Source organism: Aspergillus piperis (assembly GCF_003184755.1).
Source record: "Aspergillus piperis CBS 112811 unplaced genomic scaffold BO85scaffold_32, whole genome shotgun sequence".
NCBI classification, from domain to species: Eukaryota; Fungi; Ascomycota; class Eurotiomycetes; order Eurotiales; family Aspergillaceae; genus Aspergillus; species Aspergillus piperis.
In genome coordinates, this window is record NW_020291622.1 from 33,436 (window position 1) to 60,989 (window position 27,554).

The 27,554-nt window shown below is 52.8% G+C and overlaps 11 protein-coding genes across 11 annotated transcripts; 6 read left to right on the plus strand and 5 right to left on the minus strand.

The window, feature by feature from the left end:
- Positions 1–1,363: 1,363 nt before the first annotated feature.
- Positions 1,364–2,597, plus strand: BO85DRAFT_384127 (fatty acid alpha-hydroxylase; the record flags this gene model as incomplete). Its single annotated transcript, XM_025656538.1, has 3 exons — positions 1,364–2,082; positions 2,137–2,385; positions 2,450–2,597. 3 exons carry the CDS (start codon positions 1,364–1,366, stop codon positions 2,595–2,597), a joined length of 1,116 nt encoding a protein of 371 aa, XP_025510251.1.
- A 500-nt stretch (positions 2,598–3,097) lies between these two features.
- Positions 3,098–5,621, plus strand: BO85DRAFT_407986 (putative RNA splicing factor (Pad-1)). The gene is made up of 4 exons (XM_025657384.1): positions 3,098–4,037; positions 4,093–4,401; positions 4,465–4,944; positions 5,002–5,621. Exons 1-4 carry the CDS (start codon positions 3,370–3,372, stop codon positions 5,258–5,260), a joined length of 1,716 nt encoding a protein of 571 aa, XP_025510252.1. The 5' UTR covers positions 3,098–3,369; the 3' UTR covers positions 5,261–5,621.
- A 1,583-nt stretch (positions 5,622–7,204) lies between these two features.
- Positions 7,205–9,497, plus strand: ptcA (type 2C protein phosphatase PTC6). Its single transcript, XM_025661186.1, has 2 exons — positions 7,205–7,371; positions 7,514–9,497. The coding sequence occupies exons 1-2, from the start codon at positions 7,311–7,313 to the stop codon at positions 9,133–9,135; spliced, it is 1,683 nt and encodes a 560-aa protein (XP_025510253.1). The 5' UTR covers positions 7,205–7,310; the 3' UTR covers positions 9,136–9,497.
- A 682-nt stretch (positions 9,498–10,179) lies between these two features.
- BO85DRAFT_384126 (CDP-diacylglycerol--inositol 3-phosphatidyltransferase) lies at positions 10,180–11,148 on the plus strand (the record flags this gene model as incomplete). The annotated part of the gene is made up of 3 exons (XM_025656537.1): positions 10,180–10,345; positions 10,402–10,778; positions 10,831–11,148. 3 exons carry the CDS (start codon positions 10,180–10,182, stop codon positions 11,146–11,148), a joined length of 861 nt encoding a protein of 286 aa, XP_025510254.1.
- A 643-nt stretch (positions 11,149–11,791) lies between these two features.
- leu2A (3-isopropylmalate dehydrogenase LEU2) lies at positions 11,792–13,466 on the plus strand. The gene is made up of 6 exons (XM_025658340.1): positions 11,792–11,900; positions 11,974–11,994; positions 12,065–12,133; positions 12,196–12,291; positions 12,362–12,989; positions 13,064–13,466. Exons 1-6 carry the CDS (start codon positions 11,850–11,852, stop codon positions 13,294–13,296), a joined length of 1,098 nt encoding a protein of 365 aa, XP_025510255.1. The 5' UTR covers positions 11,792–11,849; the 3' UTR covers positions 13,297–13,466.
- An 84-nt stretch (positions 13,467–13,550) lies between these two features.
- Positions 13,551–15,282, minus strand: BO85DRAFT_431612 (anaphase promoting complex subunit DOC1). The gene is made up of 2 exons (XM_025658341.1): positions 14,564–15,282; positions 13,551–14,473 (listed from the first exon to the last, which is right to left on the minus strand). The coding sequence occupies exons 1-2, from the start codon at positions 15,231–15,233 to the stop codon at positions 13,620–13,622; spliced, it is 1,524 nt and encodes a 507-aa protein (XP_025510256.1). The 5' UTR covers positions 15,234–15,282; the 3' UTR covers positions 13,551–13,619.
- Positions 15,283–15,411: 129 nt separating this feature from the next.
- On the minus strand, positions 15,412–17,338 carry BO85DRAFT_454043 (phosphatidylserine decarboxylase 1). The gene has a single exon (XM_025661187.1). The coding sequence runs from the start codon at positions 17,207–17,209 to the stop codon at positions 15,569–15,571; it is 1,641 nt and encodes a 546-aa protein (XP_025510257.1). The 5' UTR covers positions 17,210–17,338; the 3' UTR covers positions 15,412–15,568.
- A 509-nt stretch (positions 17,339–17,847) lies between these two features.
- BO85DRAFT_431618 (uncharacterized protein) lies at positions 17,848–19,758 on the plus strand (the record flags this gene model as incomplete). Its single annotated transcript, XM_025658342.1, has 2 exons — positions 17,848–18,111; positions 18,178–19,758. 2 exons carry the CDS (start codon positions 17,848–17,850, stop codon positions 19,756–19,758), a joined length of 1,845 nt encoding a protein of 614 aa, XP_025510258.1.
- Positions 19,759–20,094: 336 nt separating this feature from the next.
- BO85DRAFT_384163 (phosphoglycerate mutase family protein) lies at positions 20,095–21,309 on the minus strand (the record flags this gene model as incomplete). The annotated part of the gene is made up of 3 exons (XM_025656539.1): positions 20,095–20,779; positions 20,841–21,190; positions 21,274–21,309. The coding sequence occupies 3 exons, from the start codon at positions 21,307–21,309 to the stop codon at positions 20,095–20,097; spliced, it is 1,071 nt and encodes a 356-aa protein (XP_025510259.1).
- A 265-nt stretch (positions 21,310–21,574) lies between these two features.
- BO85DRAFT_408012 (40S ribosomal protein uS8) lies at positions 21,575–22,362 on the minus strand (the record flags this gene model as incomplete). The annotated part of the gene is made up of 2 exons (XM_025657385.1): positions 21,575–21,942; positions 22,230–22,362. The coding sequence occupies 2 exons, from the start codon at positions 22,360–22,362 to the stop codon at positions 21,683–21,685; spliced, it is 393 nt and encodes a 130-aa protein (XP_025510260.1). The 3' UTR covers positions 21,575–21,682.
- Positions 22,363–23,701: 1,339 nt separating this feature from the next.
- Positions 23,702–27,105, minus strand: BO85DRAFT_202739 (karyopherin beta). The gene is made up of 9 exons (XM_025654553.1): positions 26,879–27,105; positions 26,726–26,784; positions 25,837–26,643; positions 25,141–25,769; positions 24,864–25,080; positions 24,481–24,813; positions 24,189–24,426; positions 24,028–24,136; positions 23,702–23,976 (listed from the first exon to the last, which is right to left on the minus strand). Exons 1-9 carry the CDS (start codon positions 26,916–26,918, stop codon positions 23,790–23,792), a joined length of 2,619 nt encoding a protein of 872 aa, XP_025510261.1. The 5' UTR covers positions 26,919–27,105; the 3' UTR covers positions 23,702–23,789.
- Between the last annotated feature and the right edge of the window lie 449 nt (positions 27,106–27,554).

Below are 27,554 nucleotides of genomic sequence, written 5' to 3' on the forward strand. Positions count from 1 at the left end.
GACGGCGAGTGACCAGTGCCCGGGTTCCAACTCCACAGACCGAGATATGATGGTACAGTGTACGGTGTCGTATTTTGCTCCCTCACACACGCAGAGCCAAAACCCACTCGAAACCCGTACTTTAGTAGGCAAAAAGAGACATCCCGGATGGAGTCCCACCAAATACCACCAAAAACCGGATTGGTCTGTCATTGGTCGCATGAACCAGTAGGCAGGATTATTGACGATCAGGCCATCACTTGACGGATATCATGTAGATAGTGGGTGCGGAGTAGCTACTGCTAGACTACTGACACTGAAAGACAGCACCACAACAGTGACTCGGTACCGGCATCCGCAACTATCTTGAATGGGCTCATGTGATCGGGCAATTTACTCCGTAGATGCGCTCCATATTGGATGGAGACCACAATGGCTCCATTTTGCGCCCAGCTATGATCACTGCACCAATGCGTACGGGTTGACCACACAATCCAAGAAATAATATCTCATTGGGGCCATACATCTGATAAGCAACACAGTCCACAGTAGTGTCTTGGGCAAAGCGGTAACCAGTTTTACCTACAGTGTCGCAAGGTTAGCCTTAGAAGTGCGAGAGGAATGCGATTGCTTAGCGCTATACTTGGGGGTTATATTGCTGCATGCTGTCGCTAATTTGGCAGGAGCTCCATATTAAGTGTGAACCATAAACCTGCGTTTCTTTTTCGACCCAAAAACTGGGCGCCTTCCTTTTGTCGCCTCGTATCCGTAGTACTCTAGTACTCTGTCCTACCTTGCCCACTTAAACCCCTTCAGCCGTTCAGCTAGCCTTCTTGTTTCGGTCAAGCGCCTGTCGCTGCCTTATAGATGCCTTGCATAGGCCTTAGGCACAAAAGTCAGTCCACTGCTTACTAAGATGGCCACTCAGGGGCAACTCCCAAAGAGGACTAGTGCCTTCCGCGGATTCCCGTTGTATTCCCGACGGCCTGAGGAAGCGCCTCCTCTATGGTGAGCCACACGGTCGCTCTTCGTATAGAGGAGAGAAGAACTTATTGCTATTTCTCAGTCACACAAACTTCACAGAATCGACATTGCTGTGTTGTAGCAGTGCTTGCCAGACTTTTGCGATTGTTGTGCTCTGTTGTTTCAGTGGTTCAGCGAATTTTTCCTTCGGAGCCTCGGACCCGTGATCCCTGCTCGATATTTTGAAGCTCACGCCACTTCTCCCTCAGCCATTTATAGCGGTTTGCACCACAACTGATCGCTAACCGTCCAACTACGACTCTCGCATTACACCCCTTACCTCCAGCCTTTCGTCTCTTCCCTCCGTTCCTCGATTTCGCAACACGGTACTGGCTCTTCAGGCTTTTGCCTTGCGACAACCATGCCTGGCAGAACCCTTCCAACTTTCACCCCGGCCGAGGTCGAGTCTCACAACGATGCCAACTCGTGCTATGTGACCCTGGGATCAAAGGTCTATGACGTTACTGACTTTGTCGCTGGTCATCCCGGTGGTGAAGAGTTGGTCCTCGAATATGCTGGCAAAGATGTGACGGAGATACTGCGCGATCCGACATCCCACGCCCATTCGGATTCGGCATACGAAATTCTGGACGAATGTCTTGTTGGGTTTGTCTCGTCGGAACCCAACGGAAAGGCAGCAAATGGGTGCACTTCTCAATCAAAAGAACAGCAGGCGGTGTTTGCAACAACTGGCTTGTCCTGCGAAGAGGACCTGTCGGTAGAGACCGATCCTACCAAGGATTATCAGACACATAAGTTTTTGGATCTCAACAAGCCTCTCCTTCTCCAGCTGTGGAACAGCGGGTTCACCAAGGAGTTCTACCTGGATCAGATCCATCGCCCGCGTCATTACAAGGGTGGGGAGTCCGCGCCGCTCTTTGGAAACTTCCTTGAACCTTTGAGCAAGACAGCTTGGTATGTTGTTCCTATCATGTGGCTTCCTCCAGTCACATATGGGACTATCGTTGGTTTTTCTGGACTGGCGAATGTGCCGGCTGCCGCTGCTTATTGGGTTGGGGGTCTCTTCCTCTGGACCTTGATAGAGTATGTCATGCATAGGTTCTTGTTTCACATCGATAAGTATGATGCTCTGCCCCATTCATCTCTCTAATTGCTGGTGCTAATGCTTCGTAGGTGGCTTCCTGATAACCGCGTTGGCCTTACCCTTCACTTCCTGCTACATGGAATCCATCATTACCTACCCATGGACAAGTATCGGTTGGTCATGCCACCGACTCTATTTGTCGTCTTGGCCGCACCATTTTGGAAGTTAGCGCACACGGTGTTCTTCTACAACTGGTATGCCGCTGTGACGGTCTTCTGTGGAGGTGTTTTCGGCTATGTCTGTTATGACATGACTCACTACTTCCTCCACCACCGCAAGTGAGTAAATCTGTTCTCCAAGCTCTTCGTTTAATATCTGCTAACCGCTGATGTTCATCTATAGCCTCCCTTCCTACTACAAGGCGCTCAAGAAGTACCACCTCCAGCATCATTTCGCGGACTTCGACAATGGCTTTGGCGTCACTAGTCGCTTTTGGGACCGCGTCTTCGGCACTGAGCTTGAGATGCCGTCTCCCAAGAAGACCCAATGAACATACCGCGCTATCCTGATGCTTCATACTCTGGTTTCTCAGTGTTCCCCATTATTTGCTCTCTATTCATATCTTTAATGTACGAAGTAATGTCGCCGACGCGTGTTTATTCTTACCCACGCTGACAATCCGGAGTTGGGCTTCTTGTTTGAACTTTTCATGTACATTGATTGTCATGGCCGGATGAAGAAAACTATATGTTACTCTTCCGTGATATGTGACCATGACTCTCGTTGCTTTTGTGAAACCAATTTCTACTATTGTACAGAGTATATAGCCGCTTATAATATAATGTCTCTCCCACCTACACTATCGATGAAATGAGTTCAAGCCGGGGTACGGTTGAGTGCTGGATGACCCGTGGTTCATAGCCGTGCTAGTAGGCGCGAAAAAAAAAAAAAGGACAAAAGATAAAGAGGCAAAGACGCCAAGACCACGTGACGTGTCGGCATCCCACGCCATCGGAACATTGAGGTGGACAGTATCTTCACATCTCTTCACCTCACTCCTCAGCTACAGCACCACCCCTGTAGGGAATCCGCTTATCCCGACTCTTAATTATACGGCTTTGAGAATATCTATATTGCAGTGTTAGAAACAACTTGCCGGCTTCCGGATTTGAAACAGAAGGGTTCGCTCAAGTCAAGCTTGATACGCCGTCACTCTCTAACCAAGCCAAAAGTGACCTCAATCCTTTCCGCGCAACCTTCGTTGCATTTGTTTTCTGTTCAGTTTAGCCCAGGAAAAGACAAATTGCAGCATATATGCCAAGATGTCAGGTCTCGATGTTGAGGCTCTCCTCGAGTCCACAGCCGCTCCGCCATCTCAAGACCCTCCCCGTTCCCAGGACCGCGATGACCGCTCCTCCTCGAAAACTGACAGCAATGACCGCCGGGACCGCGATCGGTCACGAGAAAAGGACCGCAAGCGCAGGGACCGCAGCCGTGATCGACGTCGCTCGCGAGACATCGATGGAGATGAAGACATGAAGAGCCCGAAAAGCGAACATGGCAGTGCTAACGGAAGCCATAGAAGCAGAAAGAGGAGCAGGAGTCGTGATAGCGAACGCCGTCGGTCTCGTCGTGACCGCTACGGTGACGATTACCGTTCTGGTGGCGACTTCTACCGCGGTGGTGGACGGGCTCGCACTCGCTCTCGGTCGCCTTACGATGATCGCTATTACCGCCCCTCGGGCCGCTCCCGTCGCGATGAGCGAGATGAAGACAGACGCACTCGCCGTGACCGCAAACGAAGCCCGAGCCCGAGAAGCCGCGAGAGGACGCCGGAACCTACCGAGGATGAGCGTGACAGGCGTACCATTTTCGTTCAGCAGCTTGCTGCGCGGTTGAGAACTAAGGAGCTGATTGCGTTCTTCGAGAAAGTCGGACCTGTCAAGGAAGCCCAGATCGTCAAGGACCGTGTCAGTGGGCGGTCTAAAGGGTGAGTTAATCTCCTTCCCAGATGATAGGAGAGCTGTGTAACTGACTTTCACCAGTGTCGGTTATGTCGAGTTCAAGAGCGAAGACGCCGTTGCACCCGCTATCCAGCTTACCGGACAGAAACTTCTAGGAATTCCCATTATCGCGCAATTGACTGAAGCGGAAAAGAACCGCCAGGCCCGCAATCCTGAGGCCAGCAGCGGCAACAATCACGCTGCTCCATTTCACAGGTTGTACGTGGGTAACATTCATTTCAGCATCACTGAAAGTGACCTCCAGAACGTCTTTGAGCCTTTTGGCGAACTCGAATTTGTCCAGCTGCAAAAGGACGAGACTGGTCGCAGCAGGGGTTATGGATTTGTGCAGTAAGTTATACACCTACACATTCGACTCTCATCATTCAAAAATGTTGCTAACACTGTGCGTAGGTTCCGTGATCCAAACCAGGCTCGTGAGGCCTTGGAAAAGATGAATGGATTTGACCTTGCTGGTCGAGCAATCCGCGTTGGCCTTGGCAACGATAAGTTCACTCCTGACTCGAACGCACAACGCATGCAGAGCCAAGGTGCAAACCAACATAACTTCCAGGGCTCTCTTTTCTCGGGTCACGGAGGACGTGGTGTTCAAGCCGGCGGTACCAGCAACTTCGACCGCGCTGGTGGCCGTGACTCCGAAAAGGGGGCCGGTGCTAGTGCATTGGACGACACAGATGTTGCCGGTGTAAATTTCAACAACTACAGTAGGGATGCATTGATGCGCAAGCTTGCAAGAACAGATGAACCAGCCGAGCCTGCTGCCGACGACCAGCAAAAGGTGCTCCGTCCCAAGACTGAGGCCAAACCTCTGCCTGTTAACGTCAACATGGCAAGTCGGTGTGTCATGCTCCGCAACATGTTCGACCCCAACGAGTAAGTTGTCCTGTCATAGCTTTCTTGATCGGTATCTGGAAGCTAACAATATCACAGGGAGGAGGGCGAAGCTTGGATTAAGGAGCTGGAGGATGACGTTCGCGCTGAGTGCGAAGACAAATATGGCCATGTTGTTCACATTGCACTAGATCCCAACTCGCAAGGCGATATCTACCTGAAGTTCGACCGCGTCCAGGGTGGCGAGAACGCCATCAAGGGTCTGAACGGGCGTTTCTTTGGTGGTCGACAGATCACCGCCCAGCCCGTCGTCGACGCTGTCTACAGCAGTCTGTTCTCCCGAACCAAAGCGATCTGAAGTATATGACATCGGCCCGCGCCTACCATGACCACATACGGGTAGGTATTACATCTAATTTGTCTCTCTTACCAGGTGCAATCTGTGACGGCCGGACCACACTTTGGCCTTTGAAACTGTTGAGCGGTTGCTTCGGCATGGTGCTTGGCTTGGATGACACTGCCCCTGGTAGGTGCCAGTCTTCTTGGCATCTTACCCTTTATGGTTGTCTATCAGGCCGAGAGCCTCGTGGAATGATCTTGTCTATAGGGATTTGTACATTGCGTTAGCGCCAAATAGTTTTTTTTTCGTAACCTCGTTAATTGACAATTGTCAATCATGAAAAGATTGTTGTAATTTCAAGCCTACTGATTACTTCATCATCTGAGTTCTTTACTGGAGTACTGCCAGCGTTTTGTGGGTGCCACCATGCATTTCCCGTTGGTTCCTTTCTCAAATATGAGAGAGTAAAACATCCCATAAAACCTTCCCAACACAACACTGTAAAGTGGACACTGATTAATACTGTGACAACTACCTGCACCAAGTCTATAACGTATTTTCCGCGTGTATACTGATCTACAACTTAGTACTTACTATACATACAAACCCCGACTGTACCTTACATATATCGGTAGTCTGCTGATCCAGCACTAAGGGAGACACGAAGCATTATCCTGGTTCTTAGAATAAGTACTATCTCGACAGTATGTATACTCATTTATCGGCTAATATCTCCTGCTACTGACTCAATAGCACCTAGCATCCCACAATACCCACAATATCCATGACGTCTGCTGTAGAGTGTATTTTATTCCTCGCACTCAAACATATACTGAACGGTAGGAAGTTAATCTCGCAGACAATCGAGGAACTTCAATGAGAGCAATATGTATTTCCATGCGATGTTCATTCAATTTGAGTGACAGGAGGAGGCTTAGGAAACCATCCCGATTACTTCGCTTACTCAGTTGATGAAACAGAACACATCATTATTACTAGTTCTTGCACCTCAACCTCAGCTCACATCATCATTCTTTTACAGTCTTCGTATTCAGCTTACATGGCATACATCCTCTGACTCTTCTCAGGCGCCTGCTTACGTACGGGCATTGGGCTACCGCATAGAGTGACTTGATCCAAGTCAATAAATAGCTCAACTACGCGACCATGGCTAGCCACGATCATTTCATCAGTGTGAAGAACCCAAATTTGACAGATAAAGATTATCGGATCAGGCTGGGGATGTCTCTAATTGACGTGATGCGTTTATTCGGTGGAGCCAACTGCGAGCACAATATGTATGGCTGCCGTCGTGCTGCTGCCACGTTTTCCTGCTTACTGGAGAGTATCTGACCGCTATGATAGACTCATAACGGTAGCCAACAGCGAATGGATTTCTATGACGTTGACGAGATTTTCCTCTTGTGGTTGGAATAGCTCGTTTAGTAGTAGGCATTTTCAATGCGTGTCTTGTTGTTAGATGTGTAGTTGATGGGCCTGGGATTAGTGTAGTGAGACATTGATCGAGAGCGCATACGGTGGATGATCTCATCCTATTCCAGGGATCTGTTTGTTTTCTTGAAGAAATGATGAGACGGTCTATAATACCGCAAGTGAGATTTGTTTGTTCTCTTCCAGTCTGCTGCTCCAATGATGTAGTCGAATAGACGGGGACAAGACTCAAGCGTTAATACTGGTGAGAGGAAAGGGGGAGAAGTTGGAGAGTTCCACTATTTCCACCCTTTGGCAACAGAAAAGGTACCGAGTCTGTTGCCTGAAGTATAAGTCACAGGGTGCAGCAAACATTGCAGTTGAATTGCTGCGAGGGAGGGAGAGACAAAAAAAAACCATGAGAAGTAGAAGTAGTAAGAAGAAGTGCCGTTGTGTTTCTCCGCCGCGCTGATTGCTCGGCCCGCAAAATCAGCAGCCCCCGCGGATTCCCGATAAAAGGCAAAGAACCTTCTTCCTGCTTCGTGTCCGGCACCTCCCTTTGTGTGCTCGTGTTTTTCTACTTTGCTCTCCCAGACTTTTTTTCCTTAGACATCATCCTACCAATGCTTCGGCCTTCATGATTGGGTCTCCCGCCAAGCGAGTCTCCGTCCAGGTCCGGACCCTGGCTGACAGTTATCGTGAGTTCGCCTCCTCCCCCAGATTTCTCTTATCTCCGCGCCTTTCTTGCGCCCAGCCAGATCGGCCTGGAGTTGCATGGTCGTCCTGCATTCGCGTCTCACCATCCCCCCCCTGGCTAACCTCCTCTTGTCTCCTCTCTAGTCTATATTATCTGGTCTCGGCATCGTCGTTACTCGACCAAGTATATTGTTCCTGACGATATCCGCCCCACCAAGCGTCGCGAGTTCCACGACTATTTCGTCACTCATCTGCCCTCGTCCTCGCTACATCCGGATCCCCGGGGTCCTTTGGCCCCCTTCCACAAACTCCCTCGTGCAGAGTCGGTCCCCCATACGGGCGAGATCTCGCATTCTCCGGCCGCATTCCAGCCCCTTGTCGACCGGGACACCACTGTCGTTCGCATCCCACTGCGGAGCGCCAAACACCACTTTGGTGCACACAGCTCCCGAGGCACCCGGCCCTACAATGAAGATGCCTACCAGGCTGGTGTCATCGATATACCCGCTTTTGCGAAGCGTCCACCGGCCTCTTTGACGATTAAGAAGACTGGCACCATCCCTGTCCCTAGAGAGAGCCGCGGGGCCGACACCGCGAGCGGGGATCCGCAGGTCTTCTATTTCGGCGTCTTTGACGGCCATGGCGGAACGGAGTGCAGTACTTTTTTGAAGGACTGGCTTCATGAATATATTCAGGATACTGCGGCCGCCTTTGAATTACAGTCGAGTCTCCGGCAAGGCTCAAGCGGCCAGTTCCCGCGGGGCGCGGATCCCTCATCCGGAGCGTTGCCAATAGTACAAGGCGGTAACTCTAAGCGTATCGGAGAATTAGAAAAGATCCTTGTGCAGAACTGGAAGACATTGGTTGGCGGCTATTTCAAGAGATTCGTTCCACCTCACTTCACACATGCCGGAAAACAGAACTCGACGACCGATGTGGATTCTGGCATGGGAGTCACCATTGAGGAGATCTTGGAGTATGCCTTTCTCCGGACTGATCTCGAGTTCGTCTCGGCACAAGCGGCTAAAAGAGACGATGAATTTACCAAGGTCGGTCAGCCAATGCATCAGGATGATATCCTGTATGGCCCAAGCCGCTCCCGATCGTTGAACATTGGCGGGGTCAATCGCTTCAAGGGAGGCAGCACGGCCAGTATTGCGCTCATCTCAACTCCGACGCCCGCGCCGTTTTGGCACCCCAATGCTCCATCTAGCCTGCTTGTATCGCATGTCGGAGATACCCGGATCCTCTTGTGCTCCACTTTGACCGGCCAAGCCATCCCGGTCACGTCCAACCATCACCCCTCGTCGCCTATTGAAGCTTCCCGGTTACGACGGTACGCTACTACGTTTGTGACAGACTCGTTTGGAGAAGAGCGGATGAGCGGGCTTGCCAACACTCGATCTTTTGGGGACGTCCAGTCCAAGCGCATCGGTGTCTCGGCAGAGCCAGAGATCCGTCGCATCGAGATGGGCCCAGCTGAGTACTCGTTCTTGGTGCTCATGTCGGACGGAGTCAGCGGCACACTTTTAGATCAAGAGGTCGTCGACATTGTCAAGGAAGCCAAGACCCCTGACCAGGGTGCTTCCGACGTGGTCAAATTTGCGACTGAGGTGACCCGTGAAGGAGACAATGCCACCTGCCTGGTAGTCCGATTGGGCGGGTGGGAGCGACGGCTAGAGGGAGGACTGGGCAGCTTGGGGACAAAGGAGTCTCGAGAGTGGCGTCGGCAAGAAGCGACAGATCCGCGCAGGTCACGGAGATGATAATGAAGATTTTTAACATTTGATAGAGAATATGCCTGTTTGTATATAGCTAATTTCTTCTGCTGCTCGTTTGGTTCGTGCTGCTCGAGAGAGCTTTGCATAGTTTACATCTGTACATACGCAGTTCTTGACAACTAATTTCTTTTGTTTTGTCTACACGCCACTACTTCAGAATGGGGTTTTGGAGTAAGGAATTAGTTGCAGGTTGAATTCTAATTGATGTATGTATGGGAAGGGTAGATCAGGGTCCACGGGGCAACTCCTGGTCGGGACCGGCCCGGAAGAGGATGTAAGGCTGGCCGCAAACAGAGAACAGCTTCTCCTGACCACCTGCCTCTCTAGATCTTTCTCATCATCACTTGGCTCCTCTTGGAACTCGTTGTCGCACATTGACACTTACGTTCTGTAATCAACTGTCTTGATCAGTGCAATCGCACCACTCCTCGGATTGCGGCGGATGAATTAAGGTGACCGCATCGTGAGTGGCTCCTTCTTATCACCCCCCAACCTTATCGCCAAACCTCACACATGGCCATTTTCCTCTCCTGACCAACTTGGACAGACTGTCTTTCCACGCGCTGTTGAGATAGTCACGACTTCCCTTCTGTTGGCTCTCTGTACAGTGACATTATTCTCTGTTGTTCACTCGAATCCTGTGGTCTTTGGCTTCTGACACAGGCGCGTCGCAAAAAATAGCAGAAGGTACGTGTTCCACAAAGCTTTCAGGAGAATCTCCGGCGCCGTCGTCTTCTCTCAACCCCATCTGAATTTGTTTTGATCTCGTGGTCCATTTCTAGTGAGATACTGTGAGACGTGCTAACGTTACTGTCTCCATCTCTTTAGCCTTCTTACCCGACTGAGTTTGGCTGCTCCGATTGACTCGAAGCTTGCTTCGGACACGGTCCACTCGCCGTCCTCGTGGAACCCCTCGGATAGAGCTTCTCCTTCTTCCGTCAACTCCCCGTCGCCCAGGCGTTCTCTCCTCCGGAACCTACTACAAACTAGTTTTACTTTCTCTTCAGCATTCATATCATTTTCGCCACGATGGGCCCCCGTACTAGATCACAGAAAGCTGCCGCCGAGCTGGAGGCAACCGACCCATCGCCCGCCGTTAACGGGACCTTGCAGGAGTCGCCAAAGAACGGTGCAGCAGTCACTGCTGATGGGGATGTGGAGGAAAACGTGTTTCTTTTTGCTCCGAACTTGATCGGTAAGAGCTCAGCGACACTATTGCAGTCTGCCAACACCTAACTTGGATGGGTCTAGGATATGCGCGTGTTGTGTTGACGATGGCCTCCCTCTACTATATGCCTCTGCACCCGCGGACGTGCTCCCTCCTTTACAGCGTGTCGTGCCTGTTGGATGCTCTGGATGGATATGCGGCGCGCTACTATAACCAGTCTACCACATTTGGTGCGGTGCTGGACATGGTGACGGATCGGTGCACGACCGCGTGTCTGCTGGTCTTCCTGAGCTCCGCCTGGCCACGGTGGGCCATTATCTTCCAGAGCTTGATCGCTTTGGACATGGCCAGTCACTACATGCACATGTACGCGACTCTGAGCATGGGAGGTTCCAGCCAGAGCCACAAGAAGGTGGAGGCTAGCCGCAGCTGGATCTTGTACCAGTATTACCACAGCAGGGTTCGTTGTTCCTTTGCGTCTCTTTCGTTCAACATGCTGACATGCGCCACAGACCGTTCTGTTTATCTGCTGCGCGCTGAATGAGCTGTTCTTCATTGGATTGTACCTGCTCTCTTTCTCTTCCCCCACCCTGTCTCCTTCCCTCCTGCAGCCTGTGAGCACTGCCAGCCCATGGAGTGCTGGGGCTCTGGAGATGGCGCGCGCCAACAAGATCGACAGCTTCTGGCCTTGGGTGATCACCGGCATTTCGGCTCCCGTCATGGCTCTGAAGCAGTTCATCAACGTTGTGCAGCTGGTCAAGGCGAGCAAGTGGCTGGTGGAGGGCGACATTGCTAGCCGCAAGGCCATGCGCAATGGCAAGAAGAACTAAGTCAGGTTCCGACAGTTTGTGGGTGAAGTTGGCTTGTTCTAGCTACCAGTCGGCTCGACAATGACCGTTGGGCTACGTTCCCGGGATCTGGAGGAGTGATGTATGTTCCCCGACCGGGTCAGATATTTTCTGCATGGTTCTGGTGCTCTGGCTGTTCCGGACAGCTCAGAGTGGTCCAGGAGTCTCCCCATAATTTCTCTTACCCCATGTCTCTCTTCATTTTTCTATTTCTTTTCTCTGGCTCGAGGATATCGGTCATGTCTTAGTATATGTGATGGGCGGGACTGCGGCATATAAGGCTAGGTGTACAGACGTCTCAGGGCAAAAATGGGACGATATTGGAGGCGTGCTTTATTGATTCTCTACTTGCATGGCTTCTGTCTTTGTTTCAATGCTTTTTTCGTGTGATTAAATTGGCGCCGCCATCGTCGATAGCATTTTTAATCGGGACTACTAGAGTGGACACATTTACAGTGAGTCAATGTTAATAATAGCTGTAACTCCGGTGGTAAGCGTGGGTAAAAGTACATACGCCGCGCTAAACCGGGGGTGGACTAGGGCCGGCAGTGGCTCCGGTGTCGGCGCGGGGAGCCTCGCCAACTGCCCCGCCAGTCCGTATAAGTTGTAGTTTATACCTCGTTCTCCTCCGCTCAATCGTCCACTTTCCCCCGTGCCAGACTCTTCTTTTACTCGCCCTCATCATGCCCGCCTACAACATTGTCGTTTTCGCCGGTGACCACTGCGGTCCCGAGGTGAGTCCGCGCTGAGCCTATACCCATGTACAGCTCCGGACAATCGACTGACCCAGTGCCAACGTCAATCTAGGTTACCGCCGAGGCCATCAAGGTTAGCAAACCATGCTCAGCTCCGAATTGAGCTTCTAGACTCCCTCAATGCTAACTCTGCTTTACGACAGGTCCTCCGCGTCATCGAGAAGAGCCGCGATGACATCACCCTCAACCTCCAGGACCACCTGCTGGGCGGTGTACGTCCCAATCAAATCCTATGTATAACAGACCACAAAACGCTGACACTACAACTATACAGGCCTCCATTGACGCCACCGGCAACCCTCTGACCAACGAGGCCCTGACCGCGGCCAAGAACGCCGATGCCGTTCTCCTCGGTGCCATCGGTGGACCGGTACATTTTCCCCCCACCACCATACTCACCACCACCACCACCAACAACACGAACTAACCCAACCCAATAGAAATGGGGCACCGGCGCCGTCCGCCCGGAGCAAGGTCTCCTGAAGCTGCGCAAAGAAATGGGCACATTCGGCAACCTGCGCCCGTGCAACTTCGCTGCTCCCTCCCTGGTCGAGCACTCCCCCCTGAAAGCCTCAGTCTGCGAGGGCGTCGACTTCAACATCATCCGCGAACTGACGGGTGGAATCTACTTCGGAGACCGCAAGGAAGACGACGGCAGCGGCTACGCCATGGACACGGAGCCCTACTCTCGCGCCGAGATCGAGCGCATCACTCGCCTCGCCGCACACCTTGCCCTGCAGCACAACCCCCCTCTCCCCGTGTGGAGTCTGGATAAGGCCAATGTGCTGGCTACGAGTCGTCTGTGGAGAAAGACGGTCACTGAGGTCATGGCGAAGGAGTTCCCTCAGTTGAAGATTGAGCACCAGCTGATTGACTCGGCCGCTATGATTATGGTTAAGAACCCTCGCCAGTTGAACGGCATTATTGTTACGAGTAACCTGTTCGGTGATATCATTAGTGATGAGGCTAGTGTTATCCCTGGTTCTTTGGGTTTGTTGCCTAGTGCTAGTTTGAGTGGTATTCCCGATGGGAAGGGCCGCGTTAATGGTATTTATGAGCCTATTCATGGTATGTTGATCCCCTTCCCTTCTTCTTCTTTCTTTGGATGTTAGTAGGGTTTGCTGAACTAATTGGCTTTGCAGGCTCTGCTCCTGATATCGCTGGCAAGGGTATTGTCAACCCCGTTGCTGCTATTCTGTCCGTCGCTATGATGATGCAGTACTCTTTCGGTCGCTTCGATGAGGCCCGCGCTATTGAGGCTGCTGTTCGCAATGTCCTCGAGTCTGGTGTTCGTACTGGTGACATTGGTGGTAAGGCTACTACCAGCGAGGTTGGTGATGCTGTTGCTGCCGAGCTGGAGAAGTTGTTGAAGTAGGTTAATTGGGTTTGGCATGATGGGATGGGTGAAAAAGTATTGATTGCTGGGCGGGTGACCCGCATGAGATATGACTGGATCTAAATGATGAATATAATAATTACATTACTACTACTACTACTACTACTACTACTACTACTACTACTACTACTACCCACGCTACTCTCGTGATTGTTCTTACTGGTACTACGTATTAAGTATGGGGGAGAATGTATGACAGCTGCTGCGTGTATGACATATTGATGTATGTTGTAAAAGGGGGGGGGGGGTATCTAAAACTCCGCGAAATGCTATCAATCGAGTCTGACAATGAATGACTACTACTACCGAATGACAGGCTCGCCCATCCAATCCGGCTCCTCCAAACTCGTCACCACCTTGGAAACACCATCACGCTCCATATCCTCATGCGTACTGGCTCTCAATGACCGTCTGGCACTGTGTCTCCGGACACGACCATCCGCCGACGCCGACGGCGCATTCCCCACCCTCTTCCTCTCATCATCTCTGGCAAACACCTGGAACCCGCGCACATGCGTATCTTTGCCGTTTTGATGATTCTCAATGATTCGCATCTGGATGACCATGGCCTTGAGCACGTTTCCCGCATACGGATCATCCTCTTCGTCGTCGTCATCGTCATCATCCTCATCTTCATCCTCATCCACATCAACGTCAGGATCCTCAAAGATAAACCCGCCCCTTCTCTTTCCCTTCCCCTTCCTCCTCCTTCCCGACTTCTTCTTCTTCTTCCCTCCACCAGCGCCACCAGCACCAGCACCACCCTGCCTCTGCGCACTAGTAGTAACCCACCCCCCACTCCTCCCTCCCACCCCCTCCAACTCCACATCAACCCACCCACACGGCCCCTCACCTTCCCAATTAGCAAACTCAACCAGATCATTCCCGCCCATACCCGCCAGAAAAGTCATCTTAGTAGGTGTATAACTCTCATCCATCTCGAAATCCAAATACACCCTGATGCGCACAATAGCCACCAGCTTGAAGAAGTGCAAAGTGAGGGTATGCGGTTGCGGACCATCGGATTGCCAGTACTGCGTTGGAGACGGATGACGGAGAGCAGTCACGCCACAGCCGGGCTTATGTGTCGAGACGGTCCAACTGGCTAGGGAGGAGATTTCGCGGAGGTTAGCGGGGAGGGGGGTTGGGGATTTTTCTGTACATAGATCGATTGAATGATTAGTTTTATATGTATTTGAATAGGTTGACTGATAGGTGTAAAGTGGGTGGTGGGAATGGTACATACCTCGCTCATGTAGCATCTCCGACTCACTACCAGCCTCCGGCTCAATCTCCACATCCTCTTCATCCCCTTCGACCTGCTCATCATGTTCCACTTCTTCTTCGTCTTCTTCCTCGATATCAGAAGGCTCCGCCACATCCACATCATGAACAGGAAGCATTCCATCCTCCTCGGAGATAGACCGCTGGAACTGCCGCCGTCGGTGCCGGGTACGTTGATGGGCGATGGAACTGAGTGTTGTCTCATGGCTGAATCCGACCCCGTCGTACTCTTCTGGGATAGCGTCGTCCTCCTCCTCTTCTTCCTCATCTTCAACATCCTCATCGTCCATCATTTGGTCCGCTGGGTGGTTGGGCGGACGGCCATGCACGCCGCGTCCGAAGAGGGAGAACAGGGCGGCCGTTGCGGCGGGGTTGTGCGCTGCATGCTGGCTGGGGTGACTGTGGAGGGGATGATCGGGGTCGAAGGTTCCGGAGGAAGGATGGAGCGTGGGAATGGAGAGGCCTTGGGACGGAGGAGTTTGGAATTGCGCGTGGTGGCCGAGGCGCGAGCGATTGGCGCGTTGGGGCGCCGGGGGTGGTTGTTGCGGTGCGTGGTGGGGGGTGGTGCTGTCGGAGGGGGAGGAGGTGTCTGGTGCGGGGTGTCGACGGAGGAGATGATGATGACGCGGCATGTTGGTTACAGTTTGGTAGTAGATTATTGTGAATTGGCCATGGTTCGTGGGGTGATTGAGAGTGTTTGTTGATGCTGGATGGAGAATGGATGGAAAGCTTCATGGATGGACTGCCGTTATCAGTCACGTGTTTCTTATCGGGATTGTCTTAGCAGTATACCTATGGGATAAAATGAGATGAGGTTGAAATAGTTTAATTATTAGGTCAGCTGATAGCTGGGATGTACGGAAAAAGTGTATGATACATAAGCAAGCGCCTCGGATCTTCGTCCGGTGGTGCACAAATTGTTCTATATGGCTTTTTTTGGTGGTGAACTTCCGCCTGTGTGTCACCCTCAGTTTTCAACATCAACGAATCCGAGTTTCTCTCCCATCTTAATGCGCTGGCCCTTCTCAATGGTCCAGTTGAATCCTCCCTCGCGTCGGCCCTCTTCCCAGCCCGCGTCGAAGGACTTACGGGTGCCCACTGGCGCCTCGAACACCAACACGATTGAGCTACCGAGTTGGAATCCGCCCATTTCCTCACCACGCTGCAGAGGGTGACCTCCCAGGGTTTGGCTGGCGTGGAGGTAGGTAGCCTCAACGAATCCAGGGTACTGCTCACCACGCTTGGCCGCAGCGGCGGCTGCCATGTCGGCCGCGGTGTCCGTGGTAAGGCTGTTAGTACGCAACTCGGCGTCAAAGTTCACCTTGATCGAGCCAACGTTCGTGGCACCCACGGGGGTATAGCTGAAGAAACCCCAACGCCAGCGGCCCAGCAGCACGACGCGTTCATTGAGGGTGAAGAGACCCGGCAGGTGGCGCTGCAGGTACGGGGACACCGAGAACAGTTCACCCGCAAAGTGACGACGGCTCTGCACCACCCACGGCACTGGCGAATGGAAGCGGTGGTAGTCACCTGGAGCAAGGTAGATCACGACATAGTAGAGAGCATTGTTGGACGTCGGCTTCGGGGCGTACCACGGCGCACCATCCCCGCGAGCCAGATCAGCCTTGACTTCGGCTTCTGCAGAGGCTTTGTACGGGGTGGACGCATCGATGGATGCAGAACGCTTCCGGACACCGCCCTGGTCTCCTGCAAGGAGCGTGGGAAGCGTATAGGAGATGCCGTTCATTTTGGCAAACTCCGCGTCCGCCAGTATTTTGGCTTCGGTTCCCTGGGCCAGCTCGCCCTGGTGGTCTGTGAACTTATCTGTGTGGTCGGCATGGTTCGGGGTCGCGGCACCCAACAGGGCGTCCAAGCTGTATGTGACACCCTTGACCTGCTCGACTTCACCACGTTCAATCAATCCAAATTGTAAGATACGTCCGTCGGAGGGTGCAAGGATAGCGCGAGTGTCAGGGTCCAGAGGCCGAACACCGGGTTTCAGCTTGCGATAGAAGAAGGCTGCCAGGTTGGGATAGGTGTGAAGATCGGGTTCCTCAACCTCGTCTAGGTTGACGCCAAAGACCCAAGAGTAGAGTTTAAATCCCGGAACACGGAAATAATAAGGCAGCTCAATCTCATTGAAGCGCCCCCAGAGCCGCGATATGGCCTTGAGCGGCAAGGTAGACATAATCTGGACCTGCCATGGTCCACTCAGTCGGTGCTTTGGACGGGGAGGAGCTTTTTCGAAATCAAAAGTCTCGCCGGCAGCTTCTCTCTCTGCACGTTCACGTTCCGCCCGCTGGGCCTTGTAAAACTGCAGCAAGCCAAGCAAGCCGATACCGAGACCGACGGGGATGGGATACCATTCGACTTTGGTGTTTCGTAGGGCAAAACGGAGTCGGGAGCCAAAGGTGCTTCGAGGGGAAGGGTTTTCGTGGGAATTTTGATGCTGATACTGTTTCCAGGACTGCGAAAACTGCCTGGCACCGGTCTTACGACGACCAGTGGCCCGCAACGAGACTTCCATCAATCCTACCTTCTCCCCATGAGGGGAGACTGCGAACTTCCGGCAACACAGGGCAGAACGGCTGGTCAGGCACAGGGCCATAATGCGGTTCTACTCGGAGCAAGTCATCCCAGAGGGGGGGAAGTAAAAGCAACAAGTGCGAGACACCTGCCCTCTGATCACGGAACCGGGATCAACCGAGGAAGCAGCTGTGATTGCAGGATGGGATCGTCAATCTTATGACAGTCAAAACACAAAAACCCGTGATCGGCATCGGGTTTGCTGCTTCACCGCCGGGCAGAATCCCCTCCGTCCGCGCGGCTTCACTTGTCATGGTTGCCTGTCTCCGATCTGTTTGTTGGTCTGTGTGGTTTGGTTAGGTGCTTCATGGTTCTGGACAGCTTGTGGGCGTGAATGTGATATCGTGTTCAACTGACAATTCTAGCTGTTCTGCTTCATATTGCTTGGCTCGTGTGGTTGTGGCCAGTCACATCTCAGGGTTGAAAAGGACACCGTCATCATTCCGGCTTCTTGTATACTTCTCCCGCGGTCCCTGGCTGTCTGGTTCATGCACATCAACTGCCACTTGGCACTTGTTCAGATTGTCATTGTGTGCACTCGACGTGACTGATTCAACGTCTATCATTTACTTCTGATATACTCTGCTGTCTCTCTTCCAGTGAGCATTGCGACTACGATTATGCGCCTGTGATCGTCTACTCCCAACATACAACTCCAGGATGACCGCGTCGTCTGAGAACCAGCCCGCTCTGGCGGACTCTCCACAGAGCATAGTACTACATGTGTTATGTCCATCTTTACCTCCTCCCAACCGATTCACTCTCCACGACATCTCCCCGTCCATCACCATCTCCTCTCTCAAAGCTCGAATCGCGCAGACCATTCCGAGCGAACCATCACCTGAGACTCAAAGGTTGATATACCGGGGAAAGCCCCTGACGAACGATGCCGTGGCGCTGAATGACGTGTTAGAGTCATCAAATGTGCGCATACTCCCATTTCCATGCTCCTCGTGTACTTGGCAGATACTAACAGTGATGCTTTCCCAGGATACCGAGTATTCCATACACCTCGTCCTTCCTCCTGCCCCCGCTCCCCATGCTTCAACTTCTGCCAGAGCTCCTGCTCCGATTCCGCGGGGAGCTTCAGGACATCCCGCACCTCAAAGTCCATTCGCATCGAATCGATTCACGCCGCAGCACCTGCCTCACGGACAAGAGATCAGGTATCGAGGCCCCGCATTGCCCGCTGTTCCCCATGAGGCAGAGATCGGACTTGCTCTGAGGCGGAATATTGAGGCTATTCGCCGACAGATCGACATGCAGGAACGGGGCGGACCGTTGGGAGGCGTCGCGGCAGGCACCGCGGGGGCTACTTCTACGACTACGACAACTTCTTTTGCTCAGCAACCTGCATGGCCACACGTAGCTCCCGGTCTGTCGCACCCAGGACACACGTCCGTCTCGTCTGATTCCACATTGGCTTCCGGTCTGTCGGGGACCACCAATGCCAATAGCAATTTCCCTGAAGAAGTCCGATTGCGCCTACAGATCCTCAGAAACCAGATTGCGTTTGGCGAAGAGCAACTAAACCGAGGGGTTGCGCCCCCAATGGACCATATCATTCGCATACGTACACAATTATTCGCTCTGCTCGACGACCAATATCAGAACCCACATGCTGAACGCGACGGCTCGATTGAATCGTTGCTTACCCGCGTCTTCAACATCTATACCCGCGCCGACCAGCTGCGCGTCTCGCAAGCTCGAACCACGTCCCCATCTGTCCTATCTGGACCTCCCAATCCCGCACCCGGGCAGGCTCCCCTGTACCTTCTCTCGTCTCCAAACGGCTATCAAGCCTTGGTTGCATCTCCCCGCGGCGCAGAAACGATGCAGTCTTCTCTCGATGCGCTCCGAGCCTTGCACTCCCCAACCGGAGCCACTGCGCCTCGTACCGGTGCGCCACCGGAGATTCACAATGCCAACGCAGTCGTCATGGAGAACATCGTCCGACAGGCCGTACTCAATCAGCGCCTCGAAAATAACGGACAGTTGAGCTTCACGCGCAATCTCCGACGCATGTGGCTATTTGTGCGCTTGTATTTCTTCTGCTACATGTTCAGCGAACCGGGCACATGGTCCCGCGTGGTGTATGTGACTTTGGCCGTCCTCGTCTCCCTCCTGTCAGAAACCGGAGTCCCGCAGCAATTGTATCGAATGCTTGTGGCGCCAGTGCAACGACACCTGGAAGGACTGGTTCATTTCGCTCCGGACGAGCCGGCCCCAGCACCATCCGGCACGCAGTCGACTGGCCAAGGGAATGTTCCTCTTGCTCAGCCAACCGGACTGCGACACCAACTGCGACGCGTGGAACGGTCCTTGGCGCTGTTCATTGCAAGCTTGGTTCCCGGCGTGGGCGAGAGACACGTAGAAGTGCGCAACGCTGCAGAAGCGGCCCGGAACGCAGAGCGTGCAAGAGAGGAAGAAGAGCGGCGTCGACGGGAGGAGGAGGCCACCAACGCAGGCACGACTGGTGAGGCACAGACACTGGCTCAGCAGAGCGGCGAGAACGAACAGAGAGAGACGGGCGAGAACGCACCCAACACGATACCCCCAACTGAGAATTAGCCATAGCAGAGCCATTAGACTTGTACTGAGTATACTCGGTGATTTGAAACTTGAGTTCATGATGTATTGATAGTTGCGATCATATTTCCATACCGCCTAATGCGGCAAGATGTCTAGTCTATTAGCGCAATATATTTACTACAGCCTGAGTGTACTTTATCCCCGATGACATCCACATCCACACCCAAGCCCCATATCATGGTATCTATAACTTACTTCCCCCCAAGTCAGTCTCAACCGACGACTCCACACTAGAAGTCGGGGTAGCCGACGGACCAGCCATAGGACCCGTATCAAACGACTCATCACCATCGAAGTGCCTTTACCAGCGAACAGTTAGCAACCAACCACCATCCCATACCGAATCAAACCAAGACAAAAACGAATATTATGAAAAAGGAGAAGAGAGAACAGAACATACCATCCCCTCTCCGCCCCACCACTCAAAAACCCACAATCCCCATTCCTCACACACTCCCACCCCCCAGCAACTCCCTTGCCCCCCTTCCAATCAGGAACCTTCACCCCTCCATCTCGTAGTACCTCCGTCCCCGGCGCAAGCTCACCACCCTGCCCTACCTCTTCCCCCCTAACACCCTCCCCTCCTCTCCTCCTGACGAAGGTACTTACCCCGGCCGTATACACCTTAAAATCCTCAACTGAAGAATCCCCCGGCATTATCCCCGTCAAGGCCCGTCCCATAGCGATCAGCGGGGCAGCATGGGAGCAGATCAGGATGGCTTTGCTGGTCCGTTGGGCAGGAGGGAGTGATGCCTCGAGGGCGGAGATTTCCTCGTCGACGGAGGTGATCAGGGCTGAGAGGGTAGTTGCGACGCGGTCGTGGAGTTGGGCGACGGTTTCGCCGCGGGTGGAGGGGTGGAGGATTGGGTTGTAGGTGAGTTCATGTCCGTGTTCATGTTGGATTTGGGATGGGAGAAGGATGGTAGGGAAGTGGGTGGATAGGACTGAGGCCGGTGCGGGGGTCGGGTGGTGGAAGAAGGTTGTTGGGCCGAACCATTCTCTGTTTTTCATTAGTATCGGTTTTTGTTATAATTAAATTGGTGTGGAGGGGGGCAACGTACCCCAGGCCGGGTTCAGTGCGGACGGTTAGGTCGGCGTGGGTGTCGATTGCGGGGGGTTCGTTGATATGATCCGGGGAGGAGGTGGATGTCTGCTGCTGCTGCTGCTGCTGCTGCTGCTGCTTCAATGCTTCGACTGTGGGTTGGATTGTCTGCAGACATCGGTAGAATGGACTGCTGTAGATGCGAAACGGCTTGGGGGATATGTTGTCGCTGGTGAAATGGGCGGCCAGTTCGTGGGATTGGCGCACGCCGTGAGATGTTAGGGTTGGGTCTGCTGGGTTACCGGTTGGAGTAGGGAATTGGGCGTGGTAGGTGCCGGTTTTGTAGTCGATTGTCCAGTTGAGGCGGTGCTGGAGATATATTGTTAGTGTTGGGGATAGGATATGGAGGGAGGGGGGTGTGGGAGTAGTATGTGGTTGGTGCGTGGACTTACGCCATGGCGGGTGAGGTATATTGTGTCTAGAGGCATGTTTACAGGACACGAAAATAAAATTTTGGAGAAGATAGGGAGGGAGGGAGTGAAAGTAGTTGTGAGTTGTGCCGGTTAAAGATGGTGTTGATAAATGGATAAGGGAGATGTTGCGGGGAAACTTGGGGGTGGCGGTCAGACCTCGGCCCGGCCAAGTCTTAGATCTACTCTGCAGCTAATGATTACACTACTTGCATATGTTGTAGAACAATAATGATGACTGGAATCAGTTCATTCGCGAGATCACTCGATCAATAACTATCTAGACATCTCTGCCGGGTATCGATCCAACTCCGCCAAGCCACGAGAGTTCATCCCTCGCACCACAAACTAGATCCTCGCCATCAAAAAAAAATCTTCCAGGGTAAACTTTTTAGTAGAAGAAACCGAGAAGCTTGCCGGCAACGTGCTTGCGGCGAGCCTCCTCGTGGTCCATGATACCAGCGGAGGTGGTCAGGACGACGTAACCGAACTGACGGGAGGGGAGGAGCTGAGTGGCCCACTTCTCGAGGTCACGGAGCTGAACGGGGTAACGGGGGTTGATGACACCGCACTTGTTCAGACGGCCGTTGAGCTGGATGACGATCTTGCCGGAGCGGTGGTCGTCAACCTCCTCGAACTCGCCAATGTAGCCTGAAGAAGGAAAGATAATCAGCAATTTGTCGCGGTGATTTAAAAGTTAACCAAACACAGAAGAAATAAAAGAGTTCCGGAAACTTGTAAGATCGCCGCCATGTTGTAAACAACACTTGTCAATATCTCGGGCACTTAAAGGGCGAAAGCCGTGGTTGGTCTATAACCGTCGCCTAGTTATCAACCCGAATTTTTCTTCATTCATCTCCGTGGCGGATCGACCTTGCAAGTGCCCCGGAACTCTTCTTTTTCTTGTGGCATTTGGTAATGCATAGACATGAACATACCGTGCTTCTGCATGACGGAAAGGAACTTGATGATGACCTTGGAGGAAGGGCGGATCAGGACCTGACGGCGACCGCTCTTCTCGGCGTTGTTGATGGCGTTAAGCGCATCGTTGAGGACGGAAGTCTTGACCATTTTGACGGTGTAGAATCGAGATTCTCAAATCGAGGAATCGAAGGATATGAGGTATCTAAATATTTACGATGCCCAGTCCTCACACCATCGGTGAGGAATTGGGTCCATAATAGTCAGCCACCAGTAGTCGTCGAGCGCAAAGAGTGCCCCTTTTGCATAAACAAGGGTTCTTCAGCCCGTGCCGTAGTGAGGAAAGCGTATCACCCGGTCCTCCGATCATCGTATGCTGTCGGTTACTACACCAGCAAGGCCGAATATGCGGATTTCCATGGTGATTGCTCCCTCAGACTAGCTGGGAGGCTGTAGAATAGGGCGAAACAACGATTGATACATACCTCGAGGGATGTGTCGACGACGTCGGTAAGATCGAGTGTAGGAGGAAGAATCTCGCGGATCTTTTGGAGGTGAGAAGTTTTCGCTGTGCGGCCACTAGGGCTGCCGATCCGTGCCCTTATCAGTCACGTGTTTCTCACCGCTTTGATCGATGCCTCAGGCATAAACCTGTTTCTTGGCCTTTACTTTGTACAGGGAACATCAAGTTCGACGCTTATGACTAATTTCAATGTAAACCGATTTCTTTAGGGCTCTTAAAAAGTTTCGACTTCATCTTATTTACTGTGCAGGCCGCATATTTGACTCGTGCATAACAGTGTAATGCCACATCCCATACCTTGGGCTTTGATCACCATGGTAGTGGACTTGAATATGAAGACAAGTCTATCCCGACAATCACTCGGTTACGCATTACTATTTGCTCTCATGCTGTTTCTTGCTTTTTACCATTCTCTATACAGGTCTTTTGGTAGGATGAGGTGATACGTGGAGCAGGGTCAAGGGATTCGTGACAGTGTTTCTCAAAGGGGGTTGGTTACATGACTTCTCGGGCATACATGATAATGCTAAAGAACCTCTGTCTAATTAAAACTGATGTGGGGGCGCAAAGATGTGGCAAAGTGGATAGTAATAGTAGAGGAGAAGATCGAAACAAAAAGGCCGGAAGGAAAAGTGCAAACATGCATTGCGAGATGTCATGACAACAGGGGTCCGAAAGCAGGGGGTTCGTGCCGGACAGAGGGCCGAGGTGTTGGGGAGGGGGAGAAGGGGAAGGTGCGGGGGAAGGGGTAAGGGTGCTCAAAAGGTGTCATACATCGGTGATAGGGAGAGGTCGTTGGGTAGGGATGGTGATATACGGGTCGGTGGAAACATTAGCCCTTATGCGCTGATTCACTGGGCACGGCCTAGTGAACCCTAGGATTTGAGCAATCAGTAGCACAATGCGACTTGGGTTCCGTGTGGGGACGGGTACTCGGGGGGAGCAGAGACAATGTCGTTGCTACCCTGAGAGCACCGACGGATGAGGTCGTCCTCCTAGGGGTGCGGTCTCGGAAGCGAGCACCTGGGTTTGACTAGCAGCACATAACAGCGGCTTACGCCATAGCTGCGGCAGTGGACATCGTGATTTGACGCTTGACCTGCTCACGAGTCCACCGGGCGGTGTCAATGGTACGAGATCCAAACTCCCTGTTGGTCCTCGTCTCACGGACCAGACTGGTGACCCAGTCGTTACGGAAGTAGGCAGCAAACTCGCCGTTGGGGAAGGCATCAGCCAGATCACTAAAACATGTTAGTCACGAGGCCAGAGTTGTGAGAGTGAAGGAAACCTACCCAATAACACCCATGGTTGCCCTCATCAGACCCTCGCTGCGGTTGAAATCCTGGGAAATGGTGTGGAGCAACTGGAAGATGTGATCCACGAAGGGATGCAGTTGGGAGACTAATATCATGTTAGTGAAGTGTTCGTTGCTACGTTTCTGAAAATAACGTACCCTGAGGCTTGCCCTTGTAGGACAGGAGGATACCACCCCAAGCATCCATGATACCCTCACGCAGCGAGACAATGTACTCTTGCATCTCGGGGGTCACGTCGTTGCTGGCGGTCACAACAGAGGCCTGGTGCAGAACCTGGGCAACGACGTTGAGGTAGGTGTCGAACTGGGTGCCAATAGCCTGAGCGATATCACCGAATGTCTCAAGGATGGCAGGCTTCAGCACGTTGGTCGAGGACTAAGGCAGTGTTAGCAGTTGTTTGTCTTCATGTAGCGAGAATTGGTTCCTTACCCTCAGGATTGTGAGAAGGGCGTTCATGAAACCGTCGCAGTAGGGCTGCACCCGCTCGTTCAAGGCACGTGAAATGTCGCTGACCAGGCCGATGGCCATAGAGCAAAGACCAGGCTCTTCCTGGTTCTCCAGGGCCTTGTACAGGAAGGGGGCAAAGTTGTCCATGTACTTGATGAAGTCATCCTCCAAGGCACCCGCAATGGCACCGATCGTGGCGAATACAACATCAGGGACACTGGACTTGGGAGGAACAGTGGCCAAGATCTGAAGCATGACCTGCATGATGCGGTCGGCTTGGGGCTTGATCTCAGTCTCGAGTCGTTGAACGACAGCCTAGAAAGTCAGTCACAGCTGGAGCAATGCCAGAAATGGGATAAACATACAAGTACAACGCTAGTAATGCTAGTCTGCATCTCTTCCAAGGTGATGCGGTCCTCAACGCTAACCACTTGTTGTTGCATGGGGATGGTGTGCTCCAGGCGCTGAAGCATGACGTCCGAGAGGTTGCCCACAAGGGGAAGGCTGTCATTGGCAGCGTTGGTCACAAAGGAGTTGAGGACCTCGTATCCAGCGGTACGGAGCTGGTTGTCTGCATCTTGTCTGCGATAAAGTTAGCGCCTGGCTTCAGACCAGTGACATGGGACTTCGGTATGGACTTACCTCTCAGTAAGAGCAAGGAGCGACTTGACACTGTCCTCGAAGTGCTTAGACAGAGGGTTGGTCTGGGCGCCATAGTCGCCGGCAAAACGATCGGCAACGTTCATCAGGGCCCAGCAGCAGGAGCTGGCGATCTTGGGAGAGCTTGCCAAGCCGTTGAACAGGCAAGTGATGAGGGGTTGGAGGTGCACGTCAGGGTCAAGGGTTTCAGAGCAGAAGTCACAGACACGGCCAAGAGCGTAGGCGACCGAATCACGGACCTGGATGGAGCTGTCCTGCATCATGCCGACGAGGACGGGAAGAGCCTGCTTGATGAGAGGCTCCAGGACCTTGGGATCGGGGCCATCCATGATGGCGCCGAATGCCGCAACTGCAGCATCCCTGTGGCGCCAATCCTCGTTACGGATGTTCTCCTCGACAAAGGTCAAGACAGGCTGGATCACATCACCCTGCACGCATTGAGCGTAGAGCTGCAGGGCCTGGTAAGCAGCGCGAGAGACGTTGTACTCATCGTCCGTGGCATCCTCATCCTGTCTGCACATGGCCTGCAGGAGGACGGGAACGACTTCCCGGCAGGCGACGCGGGCAAAGCCAAAGAAGGGGCGGACCTCGGGGAGACCCTCTGCTTGTGCCTATATGACTCACCATTAGCCACGATATCCACAACATAGCTGTTTTCAGATAATGAATAGGACTTACCGCCGCGTTGTCATCCTCAATAGCGTATTCCTCCTCACAAACGGTGCACCAGAATTCAATGGCCAGCTTAGCCACATCCTCCTCCTCGCTCTTCATTCCCATGATCGACAGGCCAAACAGAGCCTTCTCCATGTAGAAGCGCATCTTATCATAGTAGGCACCCATGATACGGTTCAGGCAACCGAATGCGCCCGCCTGCACACGTAGATCATCGGCCTGTGTCGCTTCGCACACCACCTGCATGATGTAGTTCCGCTCACCCTCGTTCTCCATGTTCGACCGCACGAAGTCAACGGAATCACTGAGGGCCTTGATGGCGGCGAATCGGATGTCCATGTTCTGCTCCTCGCGCCGAGCACCCTGAACGACGGCGGTCAGGATAGCATTGGAGTGAGCAGCCAAGCTCTCGCGAAGCTCAGCATCCTGGGACTCGCAAATGAAGCCGATGGTGACCAGGGAGGCCTGCTTCAGTTGATCGGAACCACTCGCGACATTCTGGACGAGGATGTTCATCAGTTCCGGCCACTCGTTCCGGGGAAGTTCGATAGCAGCGATGGAGACGATGAATTGGGCGGCAGACTGGCCGGCGCGGCCGTCCTTCGAGTTAAGCGTCTTGAGGCCAAGCTCCTTGACCTGCGCCTTGATTTCTGGGGTAATTTGCTGTAGCCATTTTGTTTGGACCTCCTGGAGCTTTGCGAGGTCTCTGTAAGTGAAAGCGTTCTTCAAAGCGATACCGGCAGCGGTACGGATGTGGGACGCGGAATCTTCGTTTGCGAGTTCCTGACCGAGTGTGACAAGGTACTGGGCCTGAAGTCCGGCGAAAAAGAGTCATGATTAGTATGTTTGATACAAGACCAATTACTAGCAAGAGGATAAGTCTAGAACTTACGAAGTCAACCTCCGCCGCGTGGGACAACTGCTGTTCGGCATGGGAACGAGTCGCCGCATCTATATTTGCCAGCAAGATAGCCTGTTAGTGATTCTGATGCCTTATTCTAGTAACATAATCTGAACACAAGAAGGGGCGAAAGCAAAAAATTACCTGGCGAGAGGGTACTCTCCAACACCTGAGTGACGTTCATGTTGCCGTATGCGGAAAACCGAAGCAAGCGATCACAAGCGAAAAGGACAATAAAAAAAGAGAAGGTGAAGGAGCTGTTCTGACTCAAAGAGAAACAAAGCAGACAGAACCAGGCTATTAAGAAACCGTCCACAACAAAAGAGTGGTAGTGTGGACAGGAGATGGGGGATTATCTCTGGAGGATGGAGGGCAGAGGTTGTTTTTGTGGATTATGACGAGGCATGCACCAGGTCTTCCGGGGGGGGTAGAGGAGGGCGAAAAGACGGCGGTGGTGCACGCCAGGACCAAGCAAAACAAGAGGAAAAAGGAAAGCCCCAGGGTCGGATAAACAGACACGGACGGGGTGTAGGATAAAAAGACAAGGATGTCGAAGCTATGCGGATTGAGGAGAGGGGAGAAAAGGAAGTACTGGGGGGAGGAAGTAGCAAGAAGCGAGAAGGAGAGAGAAAGAGAGGGATCAATAATAATGTGAGGGCGATTCCCTTCAATTTGCAGTTCCAGCAGAAGAATGGACGAGCAACTGCGAATCGACCAGTCAGCGCCCGCCAGAGCCCTGTGAACCCTGCTCTCTTATTGGCCGAGACCCGCGGAATTCTTAGGCTTAGTCATTTCACGTGACCAATTGGTGGTCGGTGAC